Source organism: Taeniopygia guttata, chromosome 2 (genome assembly GCF_048771995.1).
Source record: "Taeniopygia guttata chromosome 2, bTaeGut7.mat, whole genome shotgun sequence".
NCBI lineage: Eukaryota > Metazoa > Chordata > Aves > Passeriformes > Estrildidae > Taeniopygia > Taeniopygia guttata.
In genome coordinates, this window is record NC_133026.1 from 109614540 (window position 1) to 109638986 (window position 24447).

Genomic DNA, 24447 nt, shown 5'->3' on the forward strand with positions numbered 1-24447 from the left:
AGAAAAGAAAAAAAAAAAACAGAAAAAGTAAGGGAGACAAGATGAATAAACAAATTATGATAATCATGAGACACATTGTCCTTTTTTAGAAGGGAGTTAAAGATCCATTAATATCTGAAGATCACCCACCATGCAAATAACAGACACAGTATTGTAGGAAATCTATGTGATGAAAAGGATCACACAGACCCTTGCAAGCAGTCCATTTTCCCAAACCTGGGCATTTGACCTCTTGATAGGAAGTGATCTTCCACTCCAGTATTTAAAAAAACAAAACAAAAACTATCTGTGCTTCTTTCTCTAAATGCAGAAACACAATTCAAAGGCAGAAGCTGTCCCAAACACATGGTACAAAAGTGCACTATGTGGTTGTTAGTAAGGATGCAACAGCTCTGTTATTCCCTCACTCCCCAGTAAATCTGTGCCTAGGATTTCATAAACATTTTTAATAAAAGGTTTTAATTCAAATAACTGATTGTAATTATGAATATTAAGTTGTTATAAAAAATTTGTCCTTGCAAAAATTGCAAAGACATACTATATGCTATATGAAGACATACTACAATATGACAAAAAGAAAGGGATGCTTTAAATATTTTCTACTTTTGCACACAGATGTCCAGCTGGAAAAAGTGGAAAAGTTAGAACACCTAGCACCTGATTTTCAAAAGTGATAGTGTCATGGTAGGTAAAGACTTCTGAAAAGAAACAGTCTGAAATTAACCAGTGCAGTTCAGCTCCCGCCTTTTTAACAGAACCATCCACATGAGGTTTTGTTTGTTTTACAGCTGCCTATGGACTCAGTTCTAAAGAAGGAGCAGTTTTTCCAGAATAAACATATATCAAGCTGGCTGCAGTTTGTAATATACCACCATTATATGAAAAATAAAATAAGAATGGCCAATTCACTTGTACTCCAACACTGTATTTGAATTTAGATCTTTGGAGGCAGCAGTATAACCATTCACTGTGTATTTTAAGCAGTAACAGTGTTCCAAACTGAATGTATTTTATAACACCATTACTGCTCATTTAAGTCATGCCACAACAAAATTGATTTACATGGGCATTTCTATGACAAAACGCATGTAATTATGGCTGCAGTGACCAAATAAAGACAAAGATGAGAAATTAAAAGAAAATAATTCTGTATGACTCCCACTTGCTGTCCCCCAGATCATAACTTCTTGCTAACCCACTCCACTAAAGTTTGCTGTATGTGGACAAACATGATTCATTTTTCTCACTCCCCCTATTTTTATTCCAGCCCACCTCAGTATTTCATATATTTCAAAGGAAGAACTTAAATAATCCCAGCAGCTCCAAAGAAACCCTCAGGGTGACATAGTAGAGTTCTGACACGTTCCTAGTAGCAATGGAGAAAACGTCGATGCCTTTAGAGCATAACCTTCTAAATGTGCATCATTCCAAGTGACAGTGGGTTAGAAGGTGCTGACACTACCAGCCAGACAGGCTACACCCTGTCCTGCTCCACAATGCCCAACTTTCTTCAGAGAGGTCCCTGCCCAAAGCTACATGGTCTCTTCCACTGCCTTCTTTATCCACAGGAGACAGATGGACCTGGGCAGAACCCTGGCACATGTGTGATAAGAAGACTGCCACAGTTCTGATGGAAATGACTGTGTTGAAGATTGAGGGTGGAGGAACATGAGAAATTTGCGGGGCAATCTCCACCACAGGTTAAAGCTTCAGATCCACTGGGAACAGCTGCTCTGAGAAAGCTGTGAAGCTCCCAGCCCATGATCAGTCACTGACCACCAAAAACTTTGTGGCATTGTGACAAGTTTTGGTTTAAGCATCATGAAGAATTTGCTTGGTACTATCCACCACTATTGCCTACTCTTTAAAAAAAATGCTTTAGAGATAGGGCCAACATCAAATTCAGATCTTTGCAGCTTTAATCTTTAGTGGAATTCACATGTGAGCGCTGTAGGGGGGCCCATCTTCAATCATTATTTTCTCACCACCCAAACAGCACAGTGGGATCCCTGATGATTTCAAACACTCTTATTATGACGACAGTGTTATCTCACACTGCTCTCCAAATACTCAGAAGTTTATAGTGTTGATTAACTGACAAAGATTTAATCTGTTTATTACTAATTAGTTTTATTTTATGAAATTTCCTACGAGGGAGGTCTCTTTTTTAATTAAAAATAAATGCATTACAACAATATTAATTTAAAACTTGAGATACCACCTCAGCAGAGCTGACACATGCTAACATTATGAATACATTTAAAGAAGAAACTCGGAAATTAAACTCATTTTGCTGCTTTTGGTGGCCATAGTGTGCAGGGCTCTCTCTAATGATTCTCATAACTCCCTCCCCAGACATGGACACCCAAAGGTTGGCAGGTATGAGCTGGGGTGCTCTTGCAGGGGTATTTCTCCATGTAGCTGACTAAACCAATAATCATTGATAATAGTTCTAAAAATACACAGAAGTAAAGCCTGCTCAACTTGTCATGACTCCTAATTGAAGTGCTAGAAAATGAATACAAACTTTCAAAACCTTTTCAATCAAAAAGGGTAGGAAAGAAATGGTTTAAACAGAGTAGAAACTGATTTAGGGGGTGTAATTAAATATCTACATCTGTAACTTTATCTAGTGGAGCCTGGATATGGCTAAGTTGGCTTCATCCTGCTTGGTGCTGTCTAAGACAATGAGGAAGACCTTGATTCAGAATACCTGCAGTGCTGTAGAAGGTGCCAAGGTGCTGTGAGTGAACTGTTCAGTTCATCCAGCAACACACAACACTGGGCAGAGCCGTAAGCCTCAGCTGCAGAAGCAATACACCAGATGAGTAATTTGAGTAAGGTAGCTACTTACTGACAATTTTGATATTCCATACTGACATCCCAATAGGTAAAAAGCTGGGCAAATAATAAAACCTCAAATCTCCATTTAAACCATGAAGCCTCTGAAGTGGACACAGTTGTATCAGGCTTTCCGGCCATATGCCATTATACTACACTTTTATCATGAAATTGCTATTTTATAAAGGCATTAACAAAGCAGCTCTGCTTTATAAGCTGACTTTGGGTAAAAATTTTCACAGTGCCTAAGGGGACAGGTTTTTAGCTTCAACTAAGGCTAAAAAAAAACCTGAAAGAGAAACTGCATCATAATGTTATTCCCATGACTGAAAGGCTATGAAATGACCACAAGGGACAGGACAAGTAATAGGCTTAAATCACAGAACGGGAGATTTACATCAGACATTTGGAAAAACTTACTATTGATGTGGATAGTCAAGCTCAGTAACAGTTTGCCTGGGGAGGCTGTGGGATGTATATCATAGCCAGGTTAGGCAAAAATCTGTCAGGGATACTACAAGTAAATCCTGTCTTGGGTAGATTAGATATTAATTGAGTTTCTTCTTGATAATTCTAGGAAGCTTAAACACCACTTTCAAAGTGAGTTGGGCAGTAACAACTCTGGAATAGCAAGGAGGATATTTATAAATCATTAGGTATTTTTAGGATTTTCATTCGGCACAGAAAGAGTCCAAGCCTTACTTTTAAAAATGACTTAGGAATGGAAGCCTCACTGAATGCTTTACTTCAAGCATTAGACTTAGACTCTCAAATCTTTCAGGCCATTTCATCCCTCTCCTTTCAGCCATTACTGAGGTGTGCCGTGCCGTGTCCTAAACCAGTTTTCTCAGATGCCTGTCTGACCAGCAGTGACAAACTACATTCATCCTTATAGCTGCTGGAATGGTTTCAATCTCTATCAGTGGGATTTTATTTAATTTCACTCTTTTCAGTACAGTTTTTCCTGTTTACTCTTGGTTTTATATATGTCCAGAGATTTTCCTATGTTCTTAGGATACAAAGAAATGTTTCAGTTCATTTTCAGCACTACAAAATCCATTTGTACTCTGAGATTAAAGTTGTTTCCTTGGGGTTTTTTTAGATATCTAGACAAAGAATAAATTTCTGAAGAGAAGTGAATTTTATAGAGAGTTGTGTACCTCCCAGAAAGTGCTAAGTATCCCTATGAACCAGGATGGTTGGAGAGACAGGCAGTCTTTTATTGAGGTTAAATCTACAGGGCTTGTCAGAGTAAAGAAAGGAAGAAAGTTTGCCAGTAAAGCAAATAGATAAAACTCTTAAGGCAGCAAAAATATCTATTAAATGAAAGGTTGTCATTTTTATAGTTACTTTGCAGAGGAGAAAATAATTTAATACAAGCCTTTAAAATTAATGCCACTGAAACAAAAGTGCTTGTAATTCCTTGCTGCCCCATCTCCTGTTGAAATTTCTAGGAGGAAATAGGTCTCATAAAACACCCTCTTGCTTTGTGAATGAATATAACTATCAGCATCTTGACAGTGTTTGAAAAATATTCCTATAAAGATATGATAGACGGAAATAGAAAATAAGTCTTGGTTGGTAGTTTTATAGAAAATGTTCAGGTCTATAAAAACCTCTGCTGTAAAAGCATCAAAGCCAGAAGCACCTACAAAACATTAGGAGTAGGTGCAAATAACAATGCACCTAAATATTTCATCACATAGTATAAACCACATATAAATCTAAGACTGCTTTGAATGCAGAAATATGATGTGTAACATTTTTGTCATATAATCAGTTCAGACAGCAGCAGAGTTAAAGCTCATTTACGTCCCCACACCTCTGCTGACTCGTACCACATTTTGAATTTCCTCTGGATGAGGAGCAAAGTCTTTTACTGACTGAAACACCATACCCTGAATGAACAAAAAGTTTTGCTCATAGTCCTATGCGTTGTTAGTTCATGCATAATGAGCTCCTGACATGATTGTATGTAGACGTTTTACTCCCTTGGGGTTCAAGATACAAAAATTTTGTACGGAAAGTGTTAGGAGGAAGTTGATAGGTAGTTGATGTATAACATGAACCCTATATATCTGTCCACAGAAATAATTCAAAACAAATTAAAAAATTGAAAATCCCATGGTACATTATTTCCTTTATCTGCTTGTTCAGTAACTGTAAAATATATTGATATTTAAAAATAGGGATGACCGTTTTATAATGCCTCTTACTCCCATAGAAATGAACAAATTGCTTTGATCAGCCCATGTGTTTGAACTCCCAGGTTATAAGTACACCTATTTGAATATCTGACTCATTCCTGTAAGCACATTTTCCTGTCAGCGAAAATCCACAAAAGAGCAAAAGTTATTAGCATTTCATAGCTATTATTAAATAGCCTAAAATAAACTGATCATTTTTATCCAGTTCCAAATAGAAAGTATCTATATTAGCAAAAGGGTTATTTATTATTTGAAATTTACTGTTTCTGTTGCTCATTATGTCATGTTTGAACAGCAAATCTCATTTTTTACCAGCAGATGGAGACAGGAAAAATCAGAGTTATATTAAAACAGATACACCAGAACCATTTCCAGGTGGCAAGTTCTCCCTTTAGAAAAAACATACACTACAAGAAGTAAGCAAATAAGCTAGGACATAGCAGCAATGAGTCAAATTAATTGTAGACCTAGATTATGAAAACAAAGAGAATAAAGTGAAGTAAAATGGCAAATTAATTTAGCCTTTGAGATGAGAGACTAAAACAGCAGACACAAAGTTTTGGTGTATTATGAAAGATGAAGGTGACAAAAAGTCCTCTTACTGGACTGGCTTGATAGGTGACTTCGAAACAACCAGTACACAAAATCAATACGGAGTAGAAGTCCCTTTCTCCTTTATCTCTTGAACTGTTTCAGATGATGGGAAAGCACCACAGCCCAATCTCTGTCCATAAACAGTGAGGTGAATGCTGGGTACCATATAAGTGTAAAATACCCCACCCAAAAGGGCTGTCCTACTGAGTCTGTTTCAGGTGAGGCCATATCTGGTGTGGATCACTAACTCCATCAAATTAAGCTCTAGCAAGTAGAGAGAATGGGTTGTGAAACTCATCTTGCCAAGCTGTAAAAGGAAAGTCTATCACCAGTCTTTTCTTGAAGCACGGTAAAATAGGCCTAGAGATTATTTCATGATACACAAAATATTTTCAGAGGTTCTTTTGGCATTAATAGGATAATAACCTGGTCAGTGGTCTCTCTCTGCAATAAATATTTAATACTCTTTCCATATAAAAGGGCAAAAACTTCTTTCTTATCTTTCTTCAGAAGTGTATATGGATGGCAAGAGGCAGAAACTGATGCACAGGAAGTTCCACCTGAATATGAGGATGAACTATTGTGCATGGACCATGCAATGGAACAGATTGCCCAGAGAGGGTGTGGAGTCTCCCTCCCTGGAGATACTTGAGAACAGTCTGGATGCAATACTGCACCATGTGCTTTAGGATGACCCTGCTTGAGCATGGAGGTTGGACCAGATCCAGATGGCCACTGTGGTCCCTCCCAACCTGACCCATTCTGTGACTCTGTGAAGGGTAGATCAATCATCAGTGAGAATGCAGAAAAGATTTGAACAAAAACATGGAGTGCATGTACTGATTTCTGAGTCTCCTACCTAAAACAAGTATGGACATGGGAAACGAGAGATAATTTCAAAAAGATGCCTGCACTCAGAGCCTTGAAGGACTGTCAGGAAACCCTGAGAGGAGCACAAGACAGACAGAGCCTTGGTAGCAGTTCAGTCTTCACAGTTAAGAGTTGCTTCTTAACTGAGGTCTGAATACCCTTTACCCTCAGCACCTGATTATTTTTTCCTTTGATGTTTAAACATTTACACAATCCTCCTGAACAAAAGGAGGTCAGAAGCTGGGTCACACTTCACTGTTTGTGAAGTTTGGTTAGCTGCAGGCTAACCAAACACCACAAGCTGGATCTCCATCAGCAAGCAGGAGCAGCACATCTGCAGAGCAAAGCGCATGATACCAAGGAGCTCATGCCACTCCGTAAGCATTTCAGGATATCTCTAACCTGGACTTCTGCAATGGGCACAGTTCTGGTCACAACCCAGCAGGTACATGTCTACCAAATGCCAGCTTTCTTTCAGTGAAAGGAATCTGTTTATATAATGAAAAAATATTACACTGTGAAACAAAGCCCAGCAAGATGGTCAAGAGCTTTGTTCCAAAGACATACTTGTTTTTCAAATTAAAATGCCAATATAAATGCTGACATAACTTCCTGAATAAGGCAACAAGATAGGATTTTAAACACACACATATTGTGATGAAAATTACCCAAACTGATGAGAAAGATACATAACTATCTAGCTCAGGGACACACATGGCCCTGGTGTGACTCAGGAGATCAGAAAGGAGCTGAACAAACACTTATTCTGAAACAGAGGTCTTATTTGCCACATTACTTCTTCTACATACCTCCCTCTCTAGCAAATTCCTGCCTACTTGGCCTGTTAAAACAACAGATGATGTTTCCATCGTTCTATGCAGTCTGATACCAGCTGGCCTTTTATCTTTTATTTTTTGACAGAGAAAGCAAATTAATGCTCTATTCGGTCTGCAAGTGTTTGTTGAGTTGGTGTATTTAGTGCATGAAAAAGTAACCCAGGCACTACACGCATAATATGGAGTGAAATGTATGTAACAATTCCAGTCAAATCAAAGCTAGAATTGGATAGGCAGAGAGAGGAAGAGTACATATAAAACCCGTAGGGGAATGGCAAGTTGCATTTCAAAGCTGAAAAATTATGGTCAGTTTATAATAATAATAATAACTAAAACAAAACAAAATCTGCAAATAAAGATGTATGTAATTTCTTGAATTACATATTTTTATTAACATGAACTTAATTACAATTTACTTGCAAATTCCTAGTTTTGAAAAATTGTCTCAAAAATAATTTCTCATATTAGGAAGTTTCAAAAGAGTTTTTTTTCTGAAGCTTATATTTTAAAAGAGAAACAATAACTGTTTCTTTTTTTGATAACCAGATTGTATTATTTCCTCTTCCCTGAAGGATACTGTCTCTTTTCTAATGGGTTAGTATGCTATTAGAAAGAATTAAGTTTTGACATTGAAGTTGATTTTTTTTTAAATATTCATGACAGGCCTGGAAACATCCAGCACACTTCACTTGCCCTCTTTCAACTCACTGTTTGGTTAGCAGATGAGAGCTAATAAACCTAGCTTGGACATCAAGGGTAACTGAACAGAGAGCCAAATCTAACTGAAGCTTTTTTGTATAAGTTCACATTCATGACCAAAGTTTTAATGCATGTATTCCTTCTCTATGACTTGCTAAAGGACTCATCTAGGTATAAGGACCTTCTATCAGAGTTTTCTGTAATACTATGAATTCTAAGAAATTGCAGATTTTAAGCTAAAAATGCTGTCAATATTTCAGTTCTACCATGAAATAAGATTAAAGTGTGTGGAAATTCATCCTATTAAAGTAACAATTATTCTTTTACTGAAAGTAAAACTGACCATAGAGGTAAGTATTAAGATAATGATAAGATTTCTCTTAAGACACTAAAAAACTTCCAAAGATATTCTGAGGCTGGAGGTAATCTTTCTGTGTACAGATTTCTTCAGCTGCTGAAAAAACTGTAAACACACCATCAGACTAAAGAAAAAAACATGAAGGATAAAAACTCACTGAAGCACAAGTGTCCACTATGTGTATGAATACTGAAATGACGTTGTCTTTTTCATGTTTTTCTACCCTTCATACATTTTATCTGATAATTATATCTGCCAAGCTGTAAACAGTTGCTCCAGGACTTTTCCAGAGAAGACTGCATTGCCAAGCTAAATGCTTGGCAGGGGAACTGCCTTTTCAATCTCACAGCTAATCTGGAAGGGTCAGCTACTCCTGGAGAGTGTTTTAAAGGAAAGGGACTTCGGCTCCCCACTCCAACAGTGATTTCCACGGAACTTTCTTTCCAAAAGTTAGTAGCAACTATATTATATACAAAACTTAATTTTACTTTAGTCTCAAAATAGACAGTTCTTTGTATCTGCTAAGCATGAAAATATTTGCTTTTCCTGAATAAGAATACAGAAACCGACTAATTCTGCTCAAATTTTTTTTTACTCTAGGGGATTTTAAAATGAGTAGGTGTGAATCCTAGTGTGGGCCTCTTTAGTGTGTTCAGGGCTTTTTCCTAAATTATAAGACCAGGTATTGTCATCAGCTCAGCAAAAAGAAATTGACAAGCTACTAATTAAAATTAACTCTTAACATTTCTGCCATGCTCCAAAAATGAACAATCTCTCAATTATAATATAAAGTGTGCTATACTTTACAGGTATTCAAGCACTAGGGGAATGCAATGTAGATCTATAATGCCACCTTTTTTCAGACTGATGAAATGCAACTACTGTACACCACAAGTAACCTAACACTAAAGTGAAGCTTAAATAACAAGAACTCATTACCCCAAAGTGCTGCTGTGAAATTATGTATATTAAATATATATATTTTAAAATTATATTCCAAATACTCATAAGCCTCTAATGTAAGGGTGTTGGCAGAAGGAGCTTTTTTAATACGTAATGTGAAATGCAAGCGCCAAGTGTTACATACTGCAATGAAGTGCCAAAAGCATTCCACACTACAGATCAACCCTATACAGTGACAAAAGGTCTAAATTAAAAAAAAAAAAAAAAAAAAAAAGCTTCAAAATCCTAGTTAATTGGTAAAACATTTCCAAAAGTCAGGGAAAGAGGATGAATCAGAGGACTGCTGATGTCATATAGTGGTTTTGTGTCTAAGTCTCTGGCTGCAACTCTAACAAGGGCTTTTGTCCCTAAAGTTGCTTCCTCCTCTTACCTGCTGCCTAGGGCAAGAAACAGCCTTGGGGTGGCAGGGAGATGAAATGTGTGACCTTATCTTTCCCATCGATGTTTCTGCAACAGCTGTTCCCTTGCTTATACAAAATGAGTTCATGGTCTCAGCACAGCTCCCAGAGGACAGCTGTCTCCTCCACCAAAACCACTGCTACAACAGCCCAACAGGTGCCATTAATTGGTAACCTCATTAACGTCATCAGTAAAGACACTGGGGATCAGATTTTAAGCTGCACTGGTGCTGTACAGGCAGATGAAGGTACAGAAAACATCAGTGGCTTTGCACAACCCATGCAGAGCTTTGGTGCTGATACAGCCTAAGCACCGGCTCAGCAGCCTCACTTGCAAGGCCAAGTGCAGAATAATGACAACTGTCCCCAGCTCCAGTGGCAAAGGGGACAGGAGTCTCCAGGGTACCCGTGTTCTGCACATGGCTGTTTCTCTGACCACATTACCAACATACTTCCCACACTGGAAAAAAGCTGCTTGTTGCAGGGAGCAAAGAGGTATTTCCCAGACTAAACATTCCTAGAGCAAAAATTAACAGCCTCTAATGGAGATCCCTCTAGATTTCTGCAAGGACAAATGAGCAGATTATGAAGGGACTCTCTGTAATTGCACAGGTAATATTACCTGGCCAGGGACAGAGGCCACTGGGGACTCAGGGTCATATCAGCACAAGCAGAATGCAGGGCCACTGACTTCCACCTGCGTGGGGTCTCAGCAGCAGCGCTGTGCCAGCCCTGATGACATAAAAACATCAGCAAAGTAGGAACTGTAGGGGTTAGGGTCTGTTCTCAGATGTAGCAGCACAGTACCCAGAAAAATCAGGCAAAACATTGTTACACAATCTCTCTACCAGGTTTGAAACAAAAGTAGTAAATATCACGTCAGATATTGACAATATGTTTTTGGTGCAGCCAGGAATGCCGTGAGCCAAATATCTAACCATGTTCTTCAGGAAGATTCTTCATGGAGGGAACATAAAAGTCTTCCTTCCAAAAAGACAGGAAAAACACCAGAAGTTTTTCATCCTCCCTCAGACCTGAGGGAAGGCTTATGCCCTGAAAAGTGTCATCAAACTAAATTAATTGCTAAATAATGACTATTCCTTTTGTTTTTAGTTTTGTTAATATTTGTATGTGTGTGTGCACAGATCAGGTTTTATGAAATTACCTCAGCAGGTTTATGTGGGGCTCTTCAATAACTTATTGGTGAGTATTTCTTTAAGCAAATTACATTTCCCCAGTTGTATCACTTTTTTTCACTCCTGTAACACTTTTCTCTCCTGGGTAACCTAGACGAGAACAAGATGCAAAAATCTTGTGTTTCTGTGAGGAAGCACTGTTGCAGATAGATTATTTACACCACTTTTTTTCCCTTTCTTCTTCCTCCCTTCCTCAATCATAAACAAAGTCTACAGCATGAAGAGGCCAATCCTTGCCAGCAGAACCAAGTTTTGAAAAACACTGCTCCACCATATGTTCAGTCCTGACCAGCGTGATAGTTCGGAAGCTGACATCTGCAGATGGGGAGTTCATACCACCATTCAGCACAAACATGCTGCTACTGTACACTGAAGTCAATACTAGCCAGACTTTTCTCAGGAGAAATTTTCAACACTGATCTACAGTTTCACCTTGCCAACTAATTTTTGTTACACTGATGTAAATGAAACAGATATAAAAAGAATCTCAGAGAAAAATGGTGGTGCTGCCTGAAAAAGGGAGACCCTGTGAATCCTTTTGGTAATCTCCTTTAGAAGGAAAGCTCTTCTGTATCAGATATTACATTGAAGCTGTTGGTGTAATAGAAAACATTTGCTAGTGTTACATATGATGGACCTTCATAAAAGCCCACTAAACTCTATTTGTCCTGCAGGGTCACGCACTACAAGGATACAATGGCCTCAAACAGTCCCCTGAACTTCTTTGAAGACCCAGTTAACTCAGTTTTTGTCTGAACAAGATATACCAAACTTGCAATAAGCACAGTATGAGCCAAAGTATTTCTTGCCTTTTTTGATACCCTTCTTAAAGCAGCAAGAATACTCTGCTTAAATGTTCGTGGGAGTGACATTGGTTATTCTACAGAAGCACTGAGATAAAATGCATTTTCCCTGCTACTTTTACTTTTTCTCCCCCTTGCTCCTCTCTCATTCCATCTGCAGCTCCTCACGCAGTCCAAACACTTTTTCCAGGGCTTAAACAGATTTATGGCTAGCAATTTCCACAGGGACTGTGTGCATGTTCTCTCAGGCATGCTCAGGCACCAACACTCATCAGAGGGCTGGAAATCAAAATCTGTGTCAGTTGTGCCACTGGCAGTGAAATTCTATGAATTCGTGTTTGTTGTGTCCCTCATTCAGGCCGTTACTGTATAGCAGTGCCCTTCTTTAAAAGGCCATATCTAAAGCCTCTGTGAATTTTCTTTAAAATGTTTTGCAGTCTTCTCTTATATGCACATCTACCATTGATTATTAAATGGGAGAGGAAATTGAATCATTTTCCTTTATTATGTTGCTCTGAAACTGAAATGGACAATGTCTGGACTGTAAATTCATAGTCGAAAGAGGTTAGATGTTCAGTTATATGAATTTTACTCAGAACTTTTCCTGCATCAACTATGGACCATGCCTGAGCAGCAAACAGTTCAAAACAATGGTAACTACAACACTGATTTGACAAATTCTGTTATATTGAGTAAATCCAGCTTCCTATTTTTTATAGATATTAGCTACCTAATTTCTTTTTAGTGTAGATAAGAGGTACATCCCACTTCTTATCACTAATGATGCTGCCCACCATCCCATACTTTTCCTAATACAATTAAGGAACAGCCAAATAACGAGGGGGACCATTATTACTTCAACAGTATTGCAAGAACTGGTGTTTTGAATAAGTAGGTAACCAGATTTGTCCAACGTCTGATGCAAGACAGGGAATCAGAGTATTTGCAAGTTGAAGACTCCCTATTAATGAGATGCATGCAAGTCTCTGCCTTAATCCAGGCATACACATAAATTTACTACCATACACTAAGCTTTGCATGCAAATATAGGTAAGATATGGTATGATATGATATGGTATGATATGATATGAGGATATTATATGATATTATATGATATGAGATATGAAATATGAAATGTGAAATACGAGATATGATATATGAGACTGAGATATGAGAGATGCGATAGAATATCAGTACATATATAGTACAGTTGATGAAAGAAAAGAAAATATGCAGATGAAACAGTCTGCTCTGTCCTATAAAATTCATGCTTATTTTGTCATACCCACAATGGGGGTATGCAAACTATACAAAGCTTTGTAATTAGTATTATAATTCTGTGCTCAAAACATGAATCAAACACTATATTAACAATTCTCTGTGAGCATGCATCCTTACTTTAACTTTCTCTCTTTATAAAAAAAGAAGTTTAAGTTCCTCGGTTGTTTATATGAGAAGAGAGTTGAAACACAGGATTAGAATTCAATTATGTTTTAAATATAATGATTATATTATTCAAGAAGTTCAGAAGAATTTGATGATCTGTCTTCCAATATGTTAAACAATTGTGTTCAAACTGTATCAAAACTGTAATTCACCAATATTAAGTGCATTTTCTCACTCATCTGTATATATTGGCTGTATTAAGTTAATGGGACATAGCACCTGGATGCCTTCAGTAGTGATAATAAAGTTCTTTTCCTCTCATGACATTCACATGATGTGTACAACTCGACTGATGGATGTGCCAACCAACCCAGAGCTGGTTGTAATTGACAGTTTAGCTTGAATTTGTCATATGGGATCTCTTAAGATGGAAAGTACTATAGAAAATTAGGGACAGATGAAAGAAAAATCAAAAGGTCATTTAGTCCGCCTCCGACAGAAAAGAGACTGTCTTCTGTTACTCACAATGTAATTTTTGTCTTGTCAAAAATTATTCATCTAATCTAGGTTTCAGCTGAGACACTGTTTTACAGACTAGTAGGGGTAAAACCAGAAACTTTGGCTGAGCCTATGCCAAGTTTTGCAGCTTTGCAGACTGCTGTGCTGCTGTTTCTTACTATTGTTCACTTGGAGTACAGGCACAACACTAACCCTCTCTAGGACTCACTGGAGAATAAAGTTCCTCTGTCATTCTAGATCATATCTGCTAAGAAGGAGTTAGCAAGGGTGGCAGTGAGAAATAGGTGATCACCTCCCTAAGGCTTTGTCATGTCACTGCCTTGTTTCCAGCTTATCTCCCAATTTCAGGAGTCCAATTTCATCTCCTGCCAAAAATAGCTTCCCTTGCAAGGGGTTCAGCACATTCTTTCTTCACAAATAATAGCATAATTTAAAATCCCATTGAAGAATCACAGAATAGTTAGCAGGCACCCACAAGGATCATCAAGTTCTACTCTAAAGTAAATGGCCTCTACAGGGATCACAACCCTGAAAATATTAACAGCATGCCCTAACAAACATAGGGTAACATTTATTTTAATAAACTATGGCTCAATCTTCCAAATTGTCCTATTCTCTCCAAAATTATGTTTTGCCTGCAAAGGACTAGGGGCACACCATCATCACTTTTCATTCCTCAGCAAATGCAAAGATCACAGTTTCATATACACATCAGAGATGGCTATAGTTATAAAGCTTCAAATTTATCTCACAAGGAAAGCCAACATCTGTTTTCATCTTGCTGACAACATGAACAGCAATGTTTTTATTCTGCTGAACAAAGCATTAACAAGGACTGGATTTTCAAATACATATTTTGTTCCTTTATGCATCGATTCAATGTTAAACTGCATCTTCTCATATACTGCTATACCTACAAGAAGCTGCAATTTGGTTTTCTCAAACTTTGACCATTTGTTTATGTCAGGCTTGAGTCTTCCTGGACTACATTTCCCAAGACACACTGCAGAAGATCACATGTTTTGTGAAACATTTAGTAAAACCAAGGATGCTCGTGTAGTAGAAATTATTGAGTCACATGTGTCTCTTTGTAAATATATTACACCCACCTATTGCTTGCACTTTATAGGAGCCACTCACTCCAAAACGACTGAAAAGGCTTCAATGCACTTGCACCAACAGTCAGCTATAAGGCTTGAGTATGTACTTCATCTATATGGCTTAATCCTTGCCTGCTCTAACAGAAATATGTTATTACTTTATTGACAAACCACATCAGCTACCCAAACCACATACAAGGACAGTTGTAGGCAAACTCTAAATTCAAAATTGTATGTCTACAACTGCCAAACCAGCATGGATCACCAAGAAGATTTTTAAAAGCCCATACAGGCAAGCCCTGTTCTGTTCTGTGCAAATAGCCTATTACAGTACTGTATTTTGTGTGCTACAGCTTTTAAAAGGAAATGATACAGTAATTTCCTGTCAAATCAAATCATTTCTAGCATAACTTTTCATTGGGGGTATTCTGCATGTATCCTGAAATTTGTTTTCTGGGGAGACAACAGGCACAGCTGCACATCTGGTAAATATGTGTGCTTGGTTTTCATGCAGGGATATACATGAAATTAAATTCAATTTGATTCAACAGTATTTTACTGCCATGGCAAGCTGCTAAATGTAGCCCAGGAAAAATGAACAGATCCTTGAGGTAGCTGTCACCAGCTGATACAATGAGCTTAGTTTGGGGCTTCATTCTGTATCTGGGGTTTTATCCCATCTGTCTATTCTGTACTACTGCCCTTTTTCCATCTTGTTCAGTCATTTTTAACAGTAACCTGTCATCTAAAAGTACTTCACAACACAATGCCATCATTGCACTCTCCCCCAGGGGTCAGGAATATATTTTTACTCAATTTTTTTTTCTTGACAAATACATTTTAGGATTTCTGATGATACCCAAAAAAAATCTTTTTGTATTTCACTCAGATTTTGGATGTTAATGTAAAAAGCATTGCTCCATTTCATTTTTTCCTACTAGATTTTTTGCTCAGATGCTCCTTCCCCCCCCCCCTTTTTTTTTGCCTCCTTGTTTTTGCTCATGACTTAAGAGACATTCCTTGTCCATTCAGTGTATGTTTCAGCCTGTATATTCACTGTAATTTTTAAAAAACAAATAAAGATAACAGTATCCAGTTGAGCACCCTATTGTTTGCTTTAATCCTTCCCAGAACTCAGTTACACAGAGCATCATGAGTTACAGAGACAGAATCATAGAACCACAAAATGGTTTGTGTTGGAAAGGACCTTAAAGATACCCTAGTTCCAATCCCACTTCCATGGATGGGGATACCTTTTACCAGATCAAGTTGCTCAAAGCCTCATACAACCTGGCCCTGACCACTTCTGGGGATGGGACATTCACACTGCCCTGGGTAACCTGTTCCAGTGCTTCATCACCCTCATTGTAAAAAATCTCTTCCTTCTGTCCAATCTAAATCTACCTTTTTTCAGTTTATAAAGATTGCCCCTTGTTCCATCACAACAGACCTGGTGAAAACTCCCTGTCCATCTCTCCTGTAAGTGCCCTTCAAGTACTAAAAGGCTACAATAAGCTCTCCCTGGAGCTTTCTCTTCTCCAGGCTGAATAGCACCAACTATCTCAGCCTGTCTCTGTAGGAGAGGTGCTCCAGCCACCCAATCATCTTCATGTCCCTCCTCAGGACCCACTCCAACAGATCCATGTCTTTTCTGTGCTGTGGACTGCAGTCCTGAACACAGCCCTCCAGGGGGGCTCTCATGAGATCAGAGCAGAGGGGTGGAGGTCACCTCCCATCTCTGGGGATGATGACTGTGATCAACTCAACTGATGCTATGGGTAACTCAAGCTATATCAATTCTCTGAATCAATCCTTATGAGTTATTGATGCTGTAGTTACTGTAGCAATTTATTTTGCATTTTTGGTCCCACAGAAGTCAACCTATTATTATTAAGAGGCCAAAAAACTAATGGTATTGATGTTGCTTTCACATTTGTTCCTCCTGTGCTGCTGTGTTGCAGTAGAAGGAATGTCTCCCAGTGAAATGAGACCTGGGAAATAGAGTCTTCAGCAAGTTTACTACAATGCTCTCCTTCTCCAGATCTTGCTTTATGATGCAGCATACTCACACAGTTTTTTTCAGGTTAGCTTTTACAATCTGATTTGTAAACTTCTGAAACTGAAGCTTCTAGACCCCCTATTATGAAGCTGAGTTTTATGTAATTTAAGATGTATTCAGTATTCCTATCTCTATAATTAAATTTGTCTGGTTTGTTATTTTGAGCACCTTCTGAATTTTTTTCAAGGAGCTTACTAGGCATTATGTTGAAAGGATTCTGCTCAAATTATATCCTTCATTCTCTCACTTTGTTTTAAGGATAATTAATTAACTGATATTTGAAATAATGAAATAAGGTATGGAAAATCACTAAATTGCCCTGAAAAATCTTATGATTTAGGAAAAAAAAATCCCTGTTTTTATTTCCTTGTTTCTAAGTCTACAGGGTTCACTTGGGACATTTGCAGAGTTTAAAGGGGAAGTTCTCAAGCATAAGCCTGCAAGACCATTTATTCATTAATAAATCAACAGTCTCTAGAACCTCACAAACTACCCTCACTGATAACGAAACACCCATGGTCCTTGAGAGATTTTGAGAACTGACAGGGAGTTGTTGCTAAGACAATCTTTTCTATACAGCTGTGGGGATGGCTGAAGAATTTTTGAATGAGTTTTTTTTTTTTTAACACAAAAGTAGAATTTTCACAAGCATTTGACTAGAGATGAGATTTTAAAAGAAAAAAATTACAAACACCATGGGACTCACAATGAAATTGTAATAGTTGATAATACTTCATTTTTTATCTACTTTAATATCTATAAAGAAAAAGAAAGCTTCCTGATCTTTTTTGACATTGACGTCTTTAGGATACAGATACAATTTTGTGTTTAGTTTTTCATAAAGTAATTAAATTTTTATTTTCAGGTGTGATATTACTATTGGTCAGATATTTTACTAATTTTTTAGGTCTCAGAAGAACACTTTTAAATACAAAAGGGTCCTCCAGCTATATTCTATGCCATACAATCTACCATTTAGGGAAGCTGATAAAAAACAGTTTTCTCTTGTTATGGCTAAAAGAGAAACCTTTTCTAGTAGTGGAGATAAAGACATTCCTCCTATCTACCCACTCTCCCCAGTTTCTGGGCTGTCCCATCAGCTACATGGCAGAAGGGACCCACAAGTGTTCCTCAGAGGAACAGATCTGGCTTCAAAATATAAATTTTAATAATCATTAATTTTATTATAATAATCAATAATTAACATGATAATAATTTTATAATCATAATAATAATAATATAATTATACTATTATTATGATAATAACATTTGCATATCAGGGACCCAAGTCCATGTTTTCCTATCACAACCGTATGCAAATGTTTTTATTGCCTGTAATAGCCAGTGTAATACTTTGAGGGCCAAAACTGGAGCAACACTATTTTCAGGAACAGCTGTAACTATATACTATGCTACATACCATACAGCCACCTGCACATGGTAAAAAAGCACTAGGGCTGGTAGCAAGACATGTCTCAAGTGCTGGGTTCTGGCAAAAGCAGAAAGGAACAGTGAACAACAGCAGTGACGGTGGCACGAGGTTTTGTTTCCATTCCCTGCACCTCAAGTCACACCAACCATGACACATCACTATTTACAGCAAGTATTTGTAGCTGCTGTGATGCTGCACAGCCCTGCCAGCAAGGTCTTGTATGGCATCACGGTGATTTTTCTTAGTTTGGGGCTTGCTTCCAAAGTCAAGGGCTTCCTTAAGTCAAGCTCATAGCTCCCAAGGCCTGTGCTGTCCACAGGCTACACGGCCGCGGTGCAGGTGCCCTGCAGGTGTGCAGGACAGCCCTGATGCAATAGGTACCAGCTGTATCACTGCTTACACACACCAGCACCCATTCACAGCAACATGGGAACAGGGCTGGCTGGTGCTGAAACCCATCCATGGCTGCCCACACTGCTCCTCAGACGGAGGAGGGCATCACCAGCAAATCCAGAGGAGGGCCACGAAGCTGATAAGGAGTGGAGCACCTTCCCTACAAAGACAGGGTAAGAAAGCTGGGGCTGCGTAGCCTGGAGAAGAGAAGGCTGCATGGAGACCTCACAATATCTGAAGGGGGCCTACAGGGAAGCTGGAGAGGGACTCTTCACTAGGAATTGTAGTGACAGGACAAAGAGCAATGGGGACAGATTGAAAGAGGGGAAATTTAAGTTAGGTGTTAGCAAGAAATTCTTTACTGTGAGGGTTGTGAGACATGGGAACAGGTTGCCCAGCGAGTTTGTGGATGCCCAGTTTTCAAGGCCAGCCTGGATAAGGCCTTGAGCAACCTGGTCTAGTGGGAAGTGACCTTGGCCATGGCAGGGGGTGTTTGGAGTAGATGATCTTTAGGTTCCCTTCTAACCCTTAATATTCCACGATTCGATCACCCTTCCATCTCCAGCGAAATGCTCCCCGTGCCTGCAGCAACCACTACGCCGGGCAGACACGGAGCATTCAGTGCACTGGAAATACACTGGAGACGATGTTTGATTGTACCTCACAGTATTCCCTGCCCGCACTGAGTGCAGGCTGATGGCTGTGCAGGGGCTGTCCGTGCCCACCGCGGCGGCACAAATGCCGCCCCCGCCCCAGCCAGCCGCAGCCCTTTCCCTGGAGGGCTGGCACAGCCCCTCCGCCCGGGATGCGGCAGGCGAGGGCGGAGCGGGCCGAGGGGGCGGCGGTGGCCGCACAGGTGCTGCCGCAGCCCGTCGCCATGGGAACGGCGCTGCCGAGGGCGCGGTGGCCGGGCCCGGCCGGGCCCCCCCGCCCGCCAGTGGGAGCGGGGAGCGTGTGTGCGTGTGTGTGTGTCTGTCTCTGTGTGTGTGTGTGTGTGTGTGTGTGTGTGTGTGTGAGTGTGTGTGTGTGTGTGTTGTGTCCCGGAGGTATTGCACTGTTTCCATAGGAACAGGCTGGGCTGGGGGGAGGCGATGGCGGCACAGCCGCACCCTCTCCCCGCTCCCCCTCCCCCGTGCCCTCAATGCCAGCCCGAGCCCTGAATCAATTAATGGAGCCGGCACCGGGCCGGGAGAGGGGCGAGGGCTGTGCCCCCGCTCGGGGCAGCCCCGCACCCAGCTGGCGTCCCCGCCGCGCTGCTTCCCCGGGGGGCCCCCGGGACGCGGGTCCCCGAGGGGTGGCCCGGCAGATGGTCCCTCCGCAGCCGCCCCCGCTCCCCGTCCCGTCCCCGGCGAGCTGCGCCCGGGGAGAGGCGCCGGGGAGCCCCGGCCGCACCCTGGGGACACCCGCGGGGAAAAGGGGCGGGGGACAGGCGCACAACAACAACAAAACCCCGTCCCCGCACGGCTGTTTACGGCACCATATGGCTGCAGGGGGAGGGGTGAGGGACGTGTCTGCCGAGCCGCCGCGCTCATTATGTCCGATGGAGTCACGGTCACCGCGCCTCCGCCGCACCGGGGCGCGGGGGGACACCCCGCTGCCGGCACACGCGGGCGGCGGCGTGCGGCGAGCCCCGCGGCCGGGGGACCCTGGCAACCCCGGTGGGGACTCCAGGGAATAAACACACAGCGGTCTGGCTTCCCTGGTGCGGCCGGAGAGGGAAAATTCAACTCCCTTCCCCTAAGTCTATCTCTGTATCTCTTAAGATCTATGTATAGCCTCGGCGTAAAGATGAACGTATGGGATAGAACTCTTATTTTGGATCACAACGCGGCAATGCTTGAAACGTGAAAAGGAAAATACAAAATAAAAAGGTCTCTCTTTTTTGTCTTTTTTTTTTTTTTTTTTTTAATCGCTGGGGTTTTAGACGAAAACCTGACCCATTTCGGGGCGTCTCTGTCTATGGCTGGCACGTACGAAGGGCTGGAATGGAAGCCCTGAGCATCAAACGCTACCCCGAGATCCACAGCGATTAATGCTATTTTTTCTTTCCGAGAGAGGCAGCCATTCATTTCAGAGTAATCCTTGCTGCACGGCGCTGATGGAAGCACGCTCGGTGCAGCGCGTCCTGCCTCTGGAGAGTTTTCTCGACTGGGGCAGGGGAAATGCTTTGAAATGGCTTATGTCTTTCCTCTCAATGAATCATAAGATAGGTGCTAAACCTTGCCATCATTAGAGAGATAAAATCCACAGACTACGGGGTCTGATAATAGGCAACTATACTGTTAGCCATATTACCTTGTAAAATTGAAGTATTGATTTTTTTAAAGCATGGTTTGCTACTTAGCAGACCAATCCCACTACTATTGTAGTCAGTGAGATTTTGCTATTGACTTCAGTGGGAACAGCTTTTTGCCTTTCAAATGGTCTATTTCACATTATCATGGTAATATCATTCAGCAATTCTTAAAATTTGCCTTCTTTGCCTTGGACATTTTAAAAGATTTATGTAAAAATTACTTCAGCTCAACTTCTTCACCTCATTTCTGCTCATGTTTTGTCCAAAATTTTGTTTGGATAAATCCGACAGATAACTTAGTGTTCCAGATGGTTGTGGGTGGACTGGACCTAATAGATTCTCCAGTTATGTGTGTTTAAGTGTTTTTTTTTGTTTTGGTTTGGCTTTTTAATTTTACAGAAGCCTAGATTTAGAAACCCATTTGTAGATCTCCTGTTGTGTTCAGCTTTGAATGCATTTGGTTTCTCACCAAAATAGCATGCCTTCCAAAGGAAGATTAAAAATATTAAAATGCAGCCAGCACAGGGAGTGGTGCAGTTCAACTAATGCCACATAAACAGGCTGATCCTCCTGCCCATAGATAACATACATCTGAATCTTGGCACCTGCCATTGGATTGGAATTAAAAATGAGAAGCAGCAGGCCTTGAGGTCTGGCAATAAAGGAAGCATAAGGGGGGAAAATGTTCTCTGCCTGTTAGTAAATAATAATCTGCAGCAGTAAAGACAAATGACAAAGATTGAGGAAAACACACTGTGGGCATCAGATAGATATTGGGGCTATGGCACAATGGTTAACATGTCCAAATTCAAAGTGCTAGGTGTATCTAGCAGCTATATTAACTGGTTGCATATTGGTGTAACTAAAAGCTTTTTAGTGTCTAGCAACATTCTGCTTAGCTACCTTTTGCTACATCATGCTGTGATACTCATTGAACTAACCGTTGACTAATAGACTCCAATTTGTAATAAATGGATAAATGGTTGGGAATAGACATTCATCCAAAATTCTGATGAGATCAGATTTCTGTGAGAAAATGCTTCCCCCTGTGCTTCTACCCCCTACCCAAAAAAAAAATTGTTTCATCTTCCACACATTTTCCAGGCAGTTTTGTTATGGCATTAATATCTTAAGGTTGTTCTGTGCTTTTAGGTAGCTGACAGGTATGCCTAGCTGCTTAAATACTACTTTTGAAGATCAGAAGTAGTTTTATTACCCAGTTAACAGAAAGCATCTGTCTTCTTTTGCCTGCTTTATTTAATTTGCTTTATTATCATTATTATTATTAGTGTGAAACGTGTAATATATGTTCTCTAGGCTTATTTTACTTTCCGTAGCCTCCATCTCTTCCAAGGCTGACTTTCTTGCTTTAAGGATCAGCTCATAGGAAGCTATTAAGCCAAAGTTTGTTTTTACTTGATTGGCTTTAGCACTTCACTCCATTTGTTCTCTCATCTCACTTTCACTCTTACTAGAAGCAGGATTGCTCTAATGCAAATATAGTTCAAAGAGACAGGAAAAAGAGAAAGAGATCTGAATTTTCCTCATAGCATATGTCCTAATGCAATATCCATGGAAAAGGGAGATTATTTTAAAACAAATAAACAAACAACCTCAACAGTGTAAATGAGGGTGAATATATGTGCTGTGTGCGTTTACTTGGTGAGAGATGCTCTTTTATTTGACTTAAATATATGTATGGCTTAAAGGATATAAAACAAGCTCATTCTCTGGTTTGGTTTATTCCTCCTTGAACAATCAGAACTTGGGGATTTCTACAACAGAGAGCTGTCTGCCTAGTTCATTGCATTGAGTGCACTCTGATGTTGCAGAAGATTATAACCAAAGAGGTGGGAGCAGGGTACCCCTGTTGTTATTTTAGAGCTTTAGTTGTTATTTTAGAACTTTCTAGATATTTTTATATATTTTATAAACTTCTCTATATGCTTGCTAAGCACTGGTCTCTAGTACATTGGAATTTACCTTGGCAAAACCAGATAACACTAACATATAAATTATTCTTCACAAAAAGAAAAAAAATATAATCTAAATGTATCCCATTGCGAGTTCAGTCCTTGCTACCCAGTCAACCAACACCAACTGATGGGGGCACTGAGTGCCCAGGGCGGTGGTTTGTGGGTGGACTCCTGCCTCGGGCACTGACCATTGCAAAGCACAAGCATCAGCCAGGGGCTGCATTATGTCTTCAAAACAAGGGCATAACCTTTGTGCCAATTTTTTAAAAAAAATTATTCACAGACCTTCTGCTGGTCCTATCCCAGGAGGGGATTCCACCCAGCATGATTTAAGATGACAGGCAGGTCCTTCAAAGCCTCACAAATGTCACTGGCTTAACTCCTTCCAACTTCCTTCAGCTACAATTTTTCATCTTTATTGTAGCTCTGTTGGTTCAGTCTTTGGCTCTATTAGGCAAAATACTAATTTACTTTAAAATATTATCACTTAATCATCTATATTGTACTTTACTTATTTGCCTGTTTTTAAATTACAGCAAGAATGATAATGCAAATTTCTTGAATGTTTTGAAGTCTGTATATGCAAAAATTTTCCTGTCTTTATATCCATTAAAATTAAATTTATTAAAAAAGAAATCTTGTAATTACCTATAAATTCATTAAATTTCAATGATAACTAACACAAAAAATACATAGTTCATTACAATTCTATTAATTGAAATGTTCCACTTATTAATAAAATTTGACCTGCTTTCTGCTATTTAGAAATGCTTTTTCCTACTCTACTTTTGAAAGCAGTCCTTTTGCTTCCAGTTCAAAATGTGAGATTCAATTAGGAATACAGGTAAAACAGTATTTACAGTTCCACAGTTTTCTAGGAGACTTATGTATCTTGCCAAAATTGGGATGAAGAGAATAATACTTAATTTTTTTATAAAGAGGGGAAAATAAAAAGAAGAAATTAGTCTTATTTTAACTAGCTTTATTCACTTCCAAAGCTAGCTTTATTTATATTGCTTTATAATTTGCTTAGATGCAAATTTAAAAATTGCCCAGTTCAACTCTCAGTTTCACTAAAATAATGATAATGAGGCCTTCTACATTAGTAAGATGTGGCAGAGGATTTGTCAAACACAGGGTCAATGTGCAAGAAGTTTACAATAAACGTCCTTTTGAAAATTCTGGTTTTTGCTGCTGCATTCATACAGAATTTTTTATCCCATTTCATTGTTGGATAAGCCCAAATTGAGACAAAAAGGGATAAATGGATGAGATCTGCCTAAACTACAGATTTTAGATGGATGGCTGGCATTCAAATATAGCACTCATTAAAGAGTGCTGACTGTTTGCTCAGTACAAATTAAATACTTAAGTATTACAGCAACCATAGCCAGGTGACTTTACTGAACTCTCAGAATATAAAAAGATAAAGGTTATCAGAAGATGTTACAAAAAAAAAAGCTATGACTATGTCTAGATTAAAGGAGGAAGAAGGGAGCTACATTCTTTTTTTCTTTTCCA

The 24447-nt window shown here is 39.6% G+C and overlaps 2 protein-coding genes across 5 annotated transcripts in view; one reads left to right on the forward strand and one right to left on the reverse strand.

Annotated features, from left to right (window-relative positions):
* The window catches only part of NOL4 (nucleolar protein 4), a 188126-nt gene that overhangs the window by 152815 nt on the left and 10864 nt on the right, over positions 1–24447 (reverse strand). The window lies entirely within an intron of this gene.
* The window catches only part of LOC140682415 (uncharacterized), a 35573-nt gene continuing 11126 nt past the window's right edge, over positions 1–24447 (forward strand). The window contains exon 1 of the mRNA XM_072924608.1: positions 1–24447. This exon is cut by the window's right edge and continues 9290 nt beyond it. Within this exon, the coding sequence (XP_072780709.1) occupies positions 19351–20502 (1152 nt within the window). The 5' untranslated portion in view covers positions 1–19350 and the 3' untranslated portion in view covers positions 20503–24447.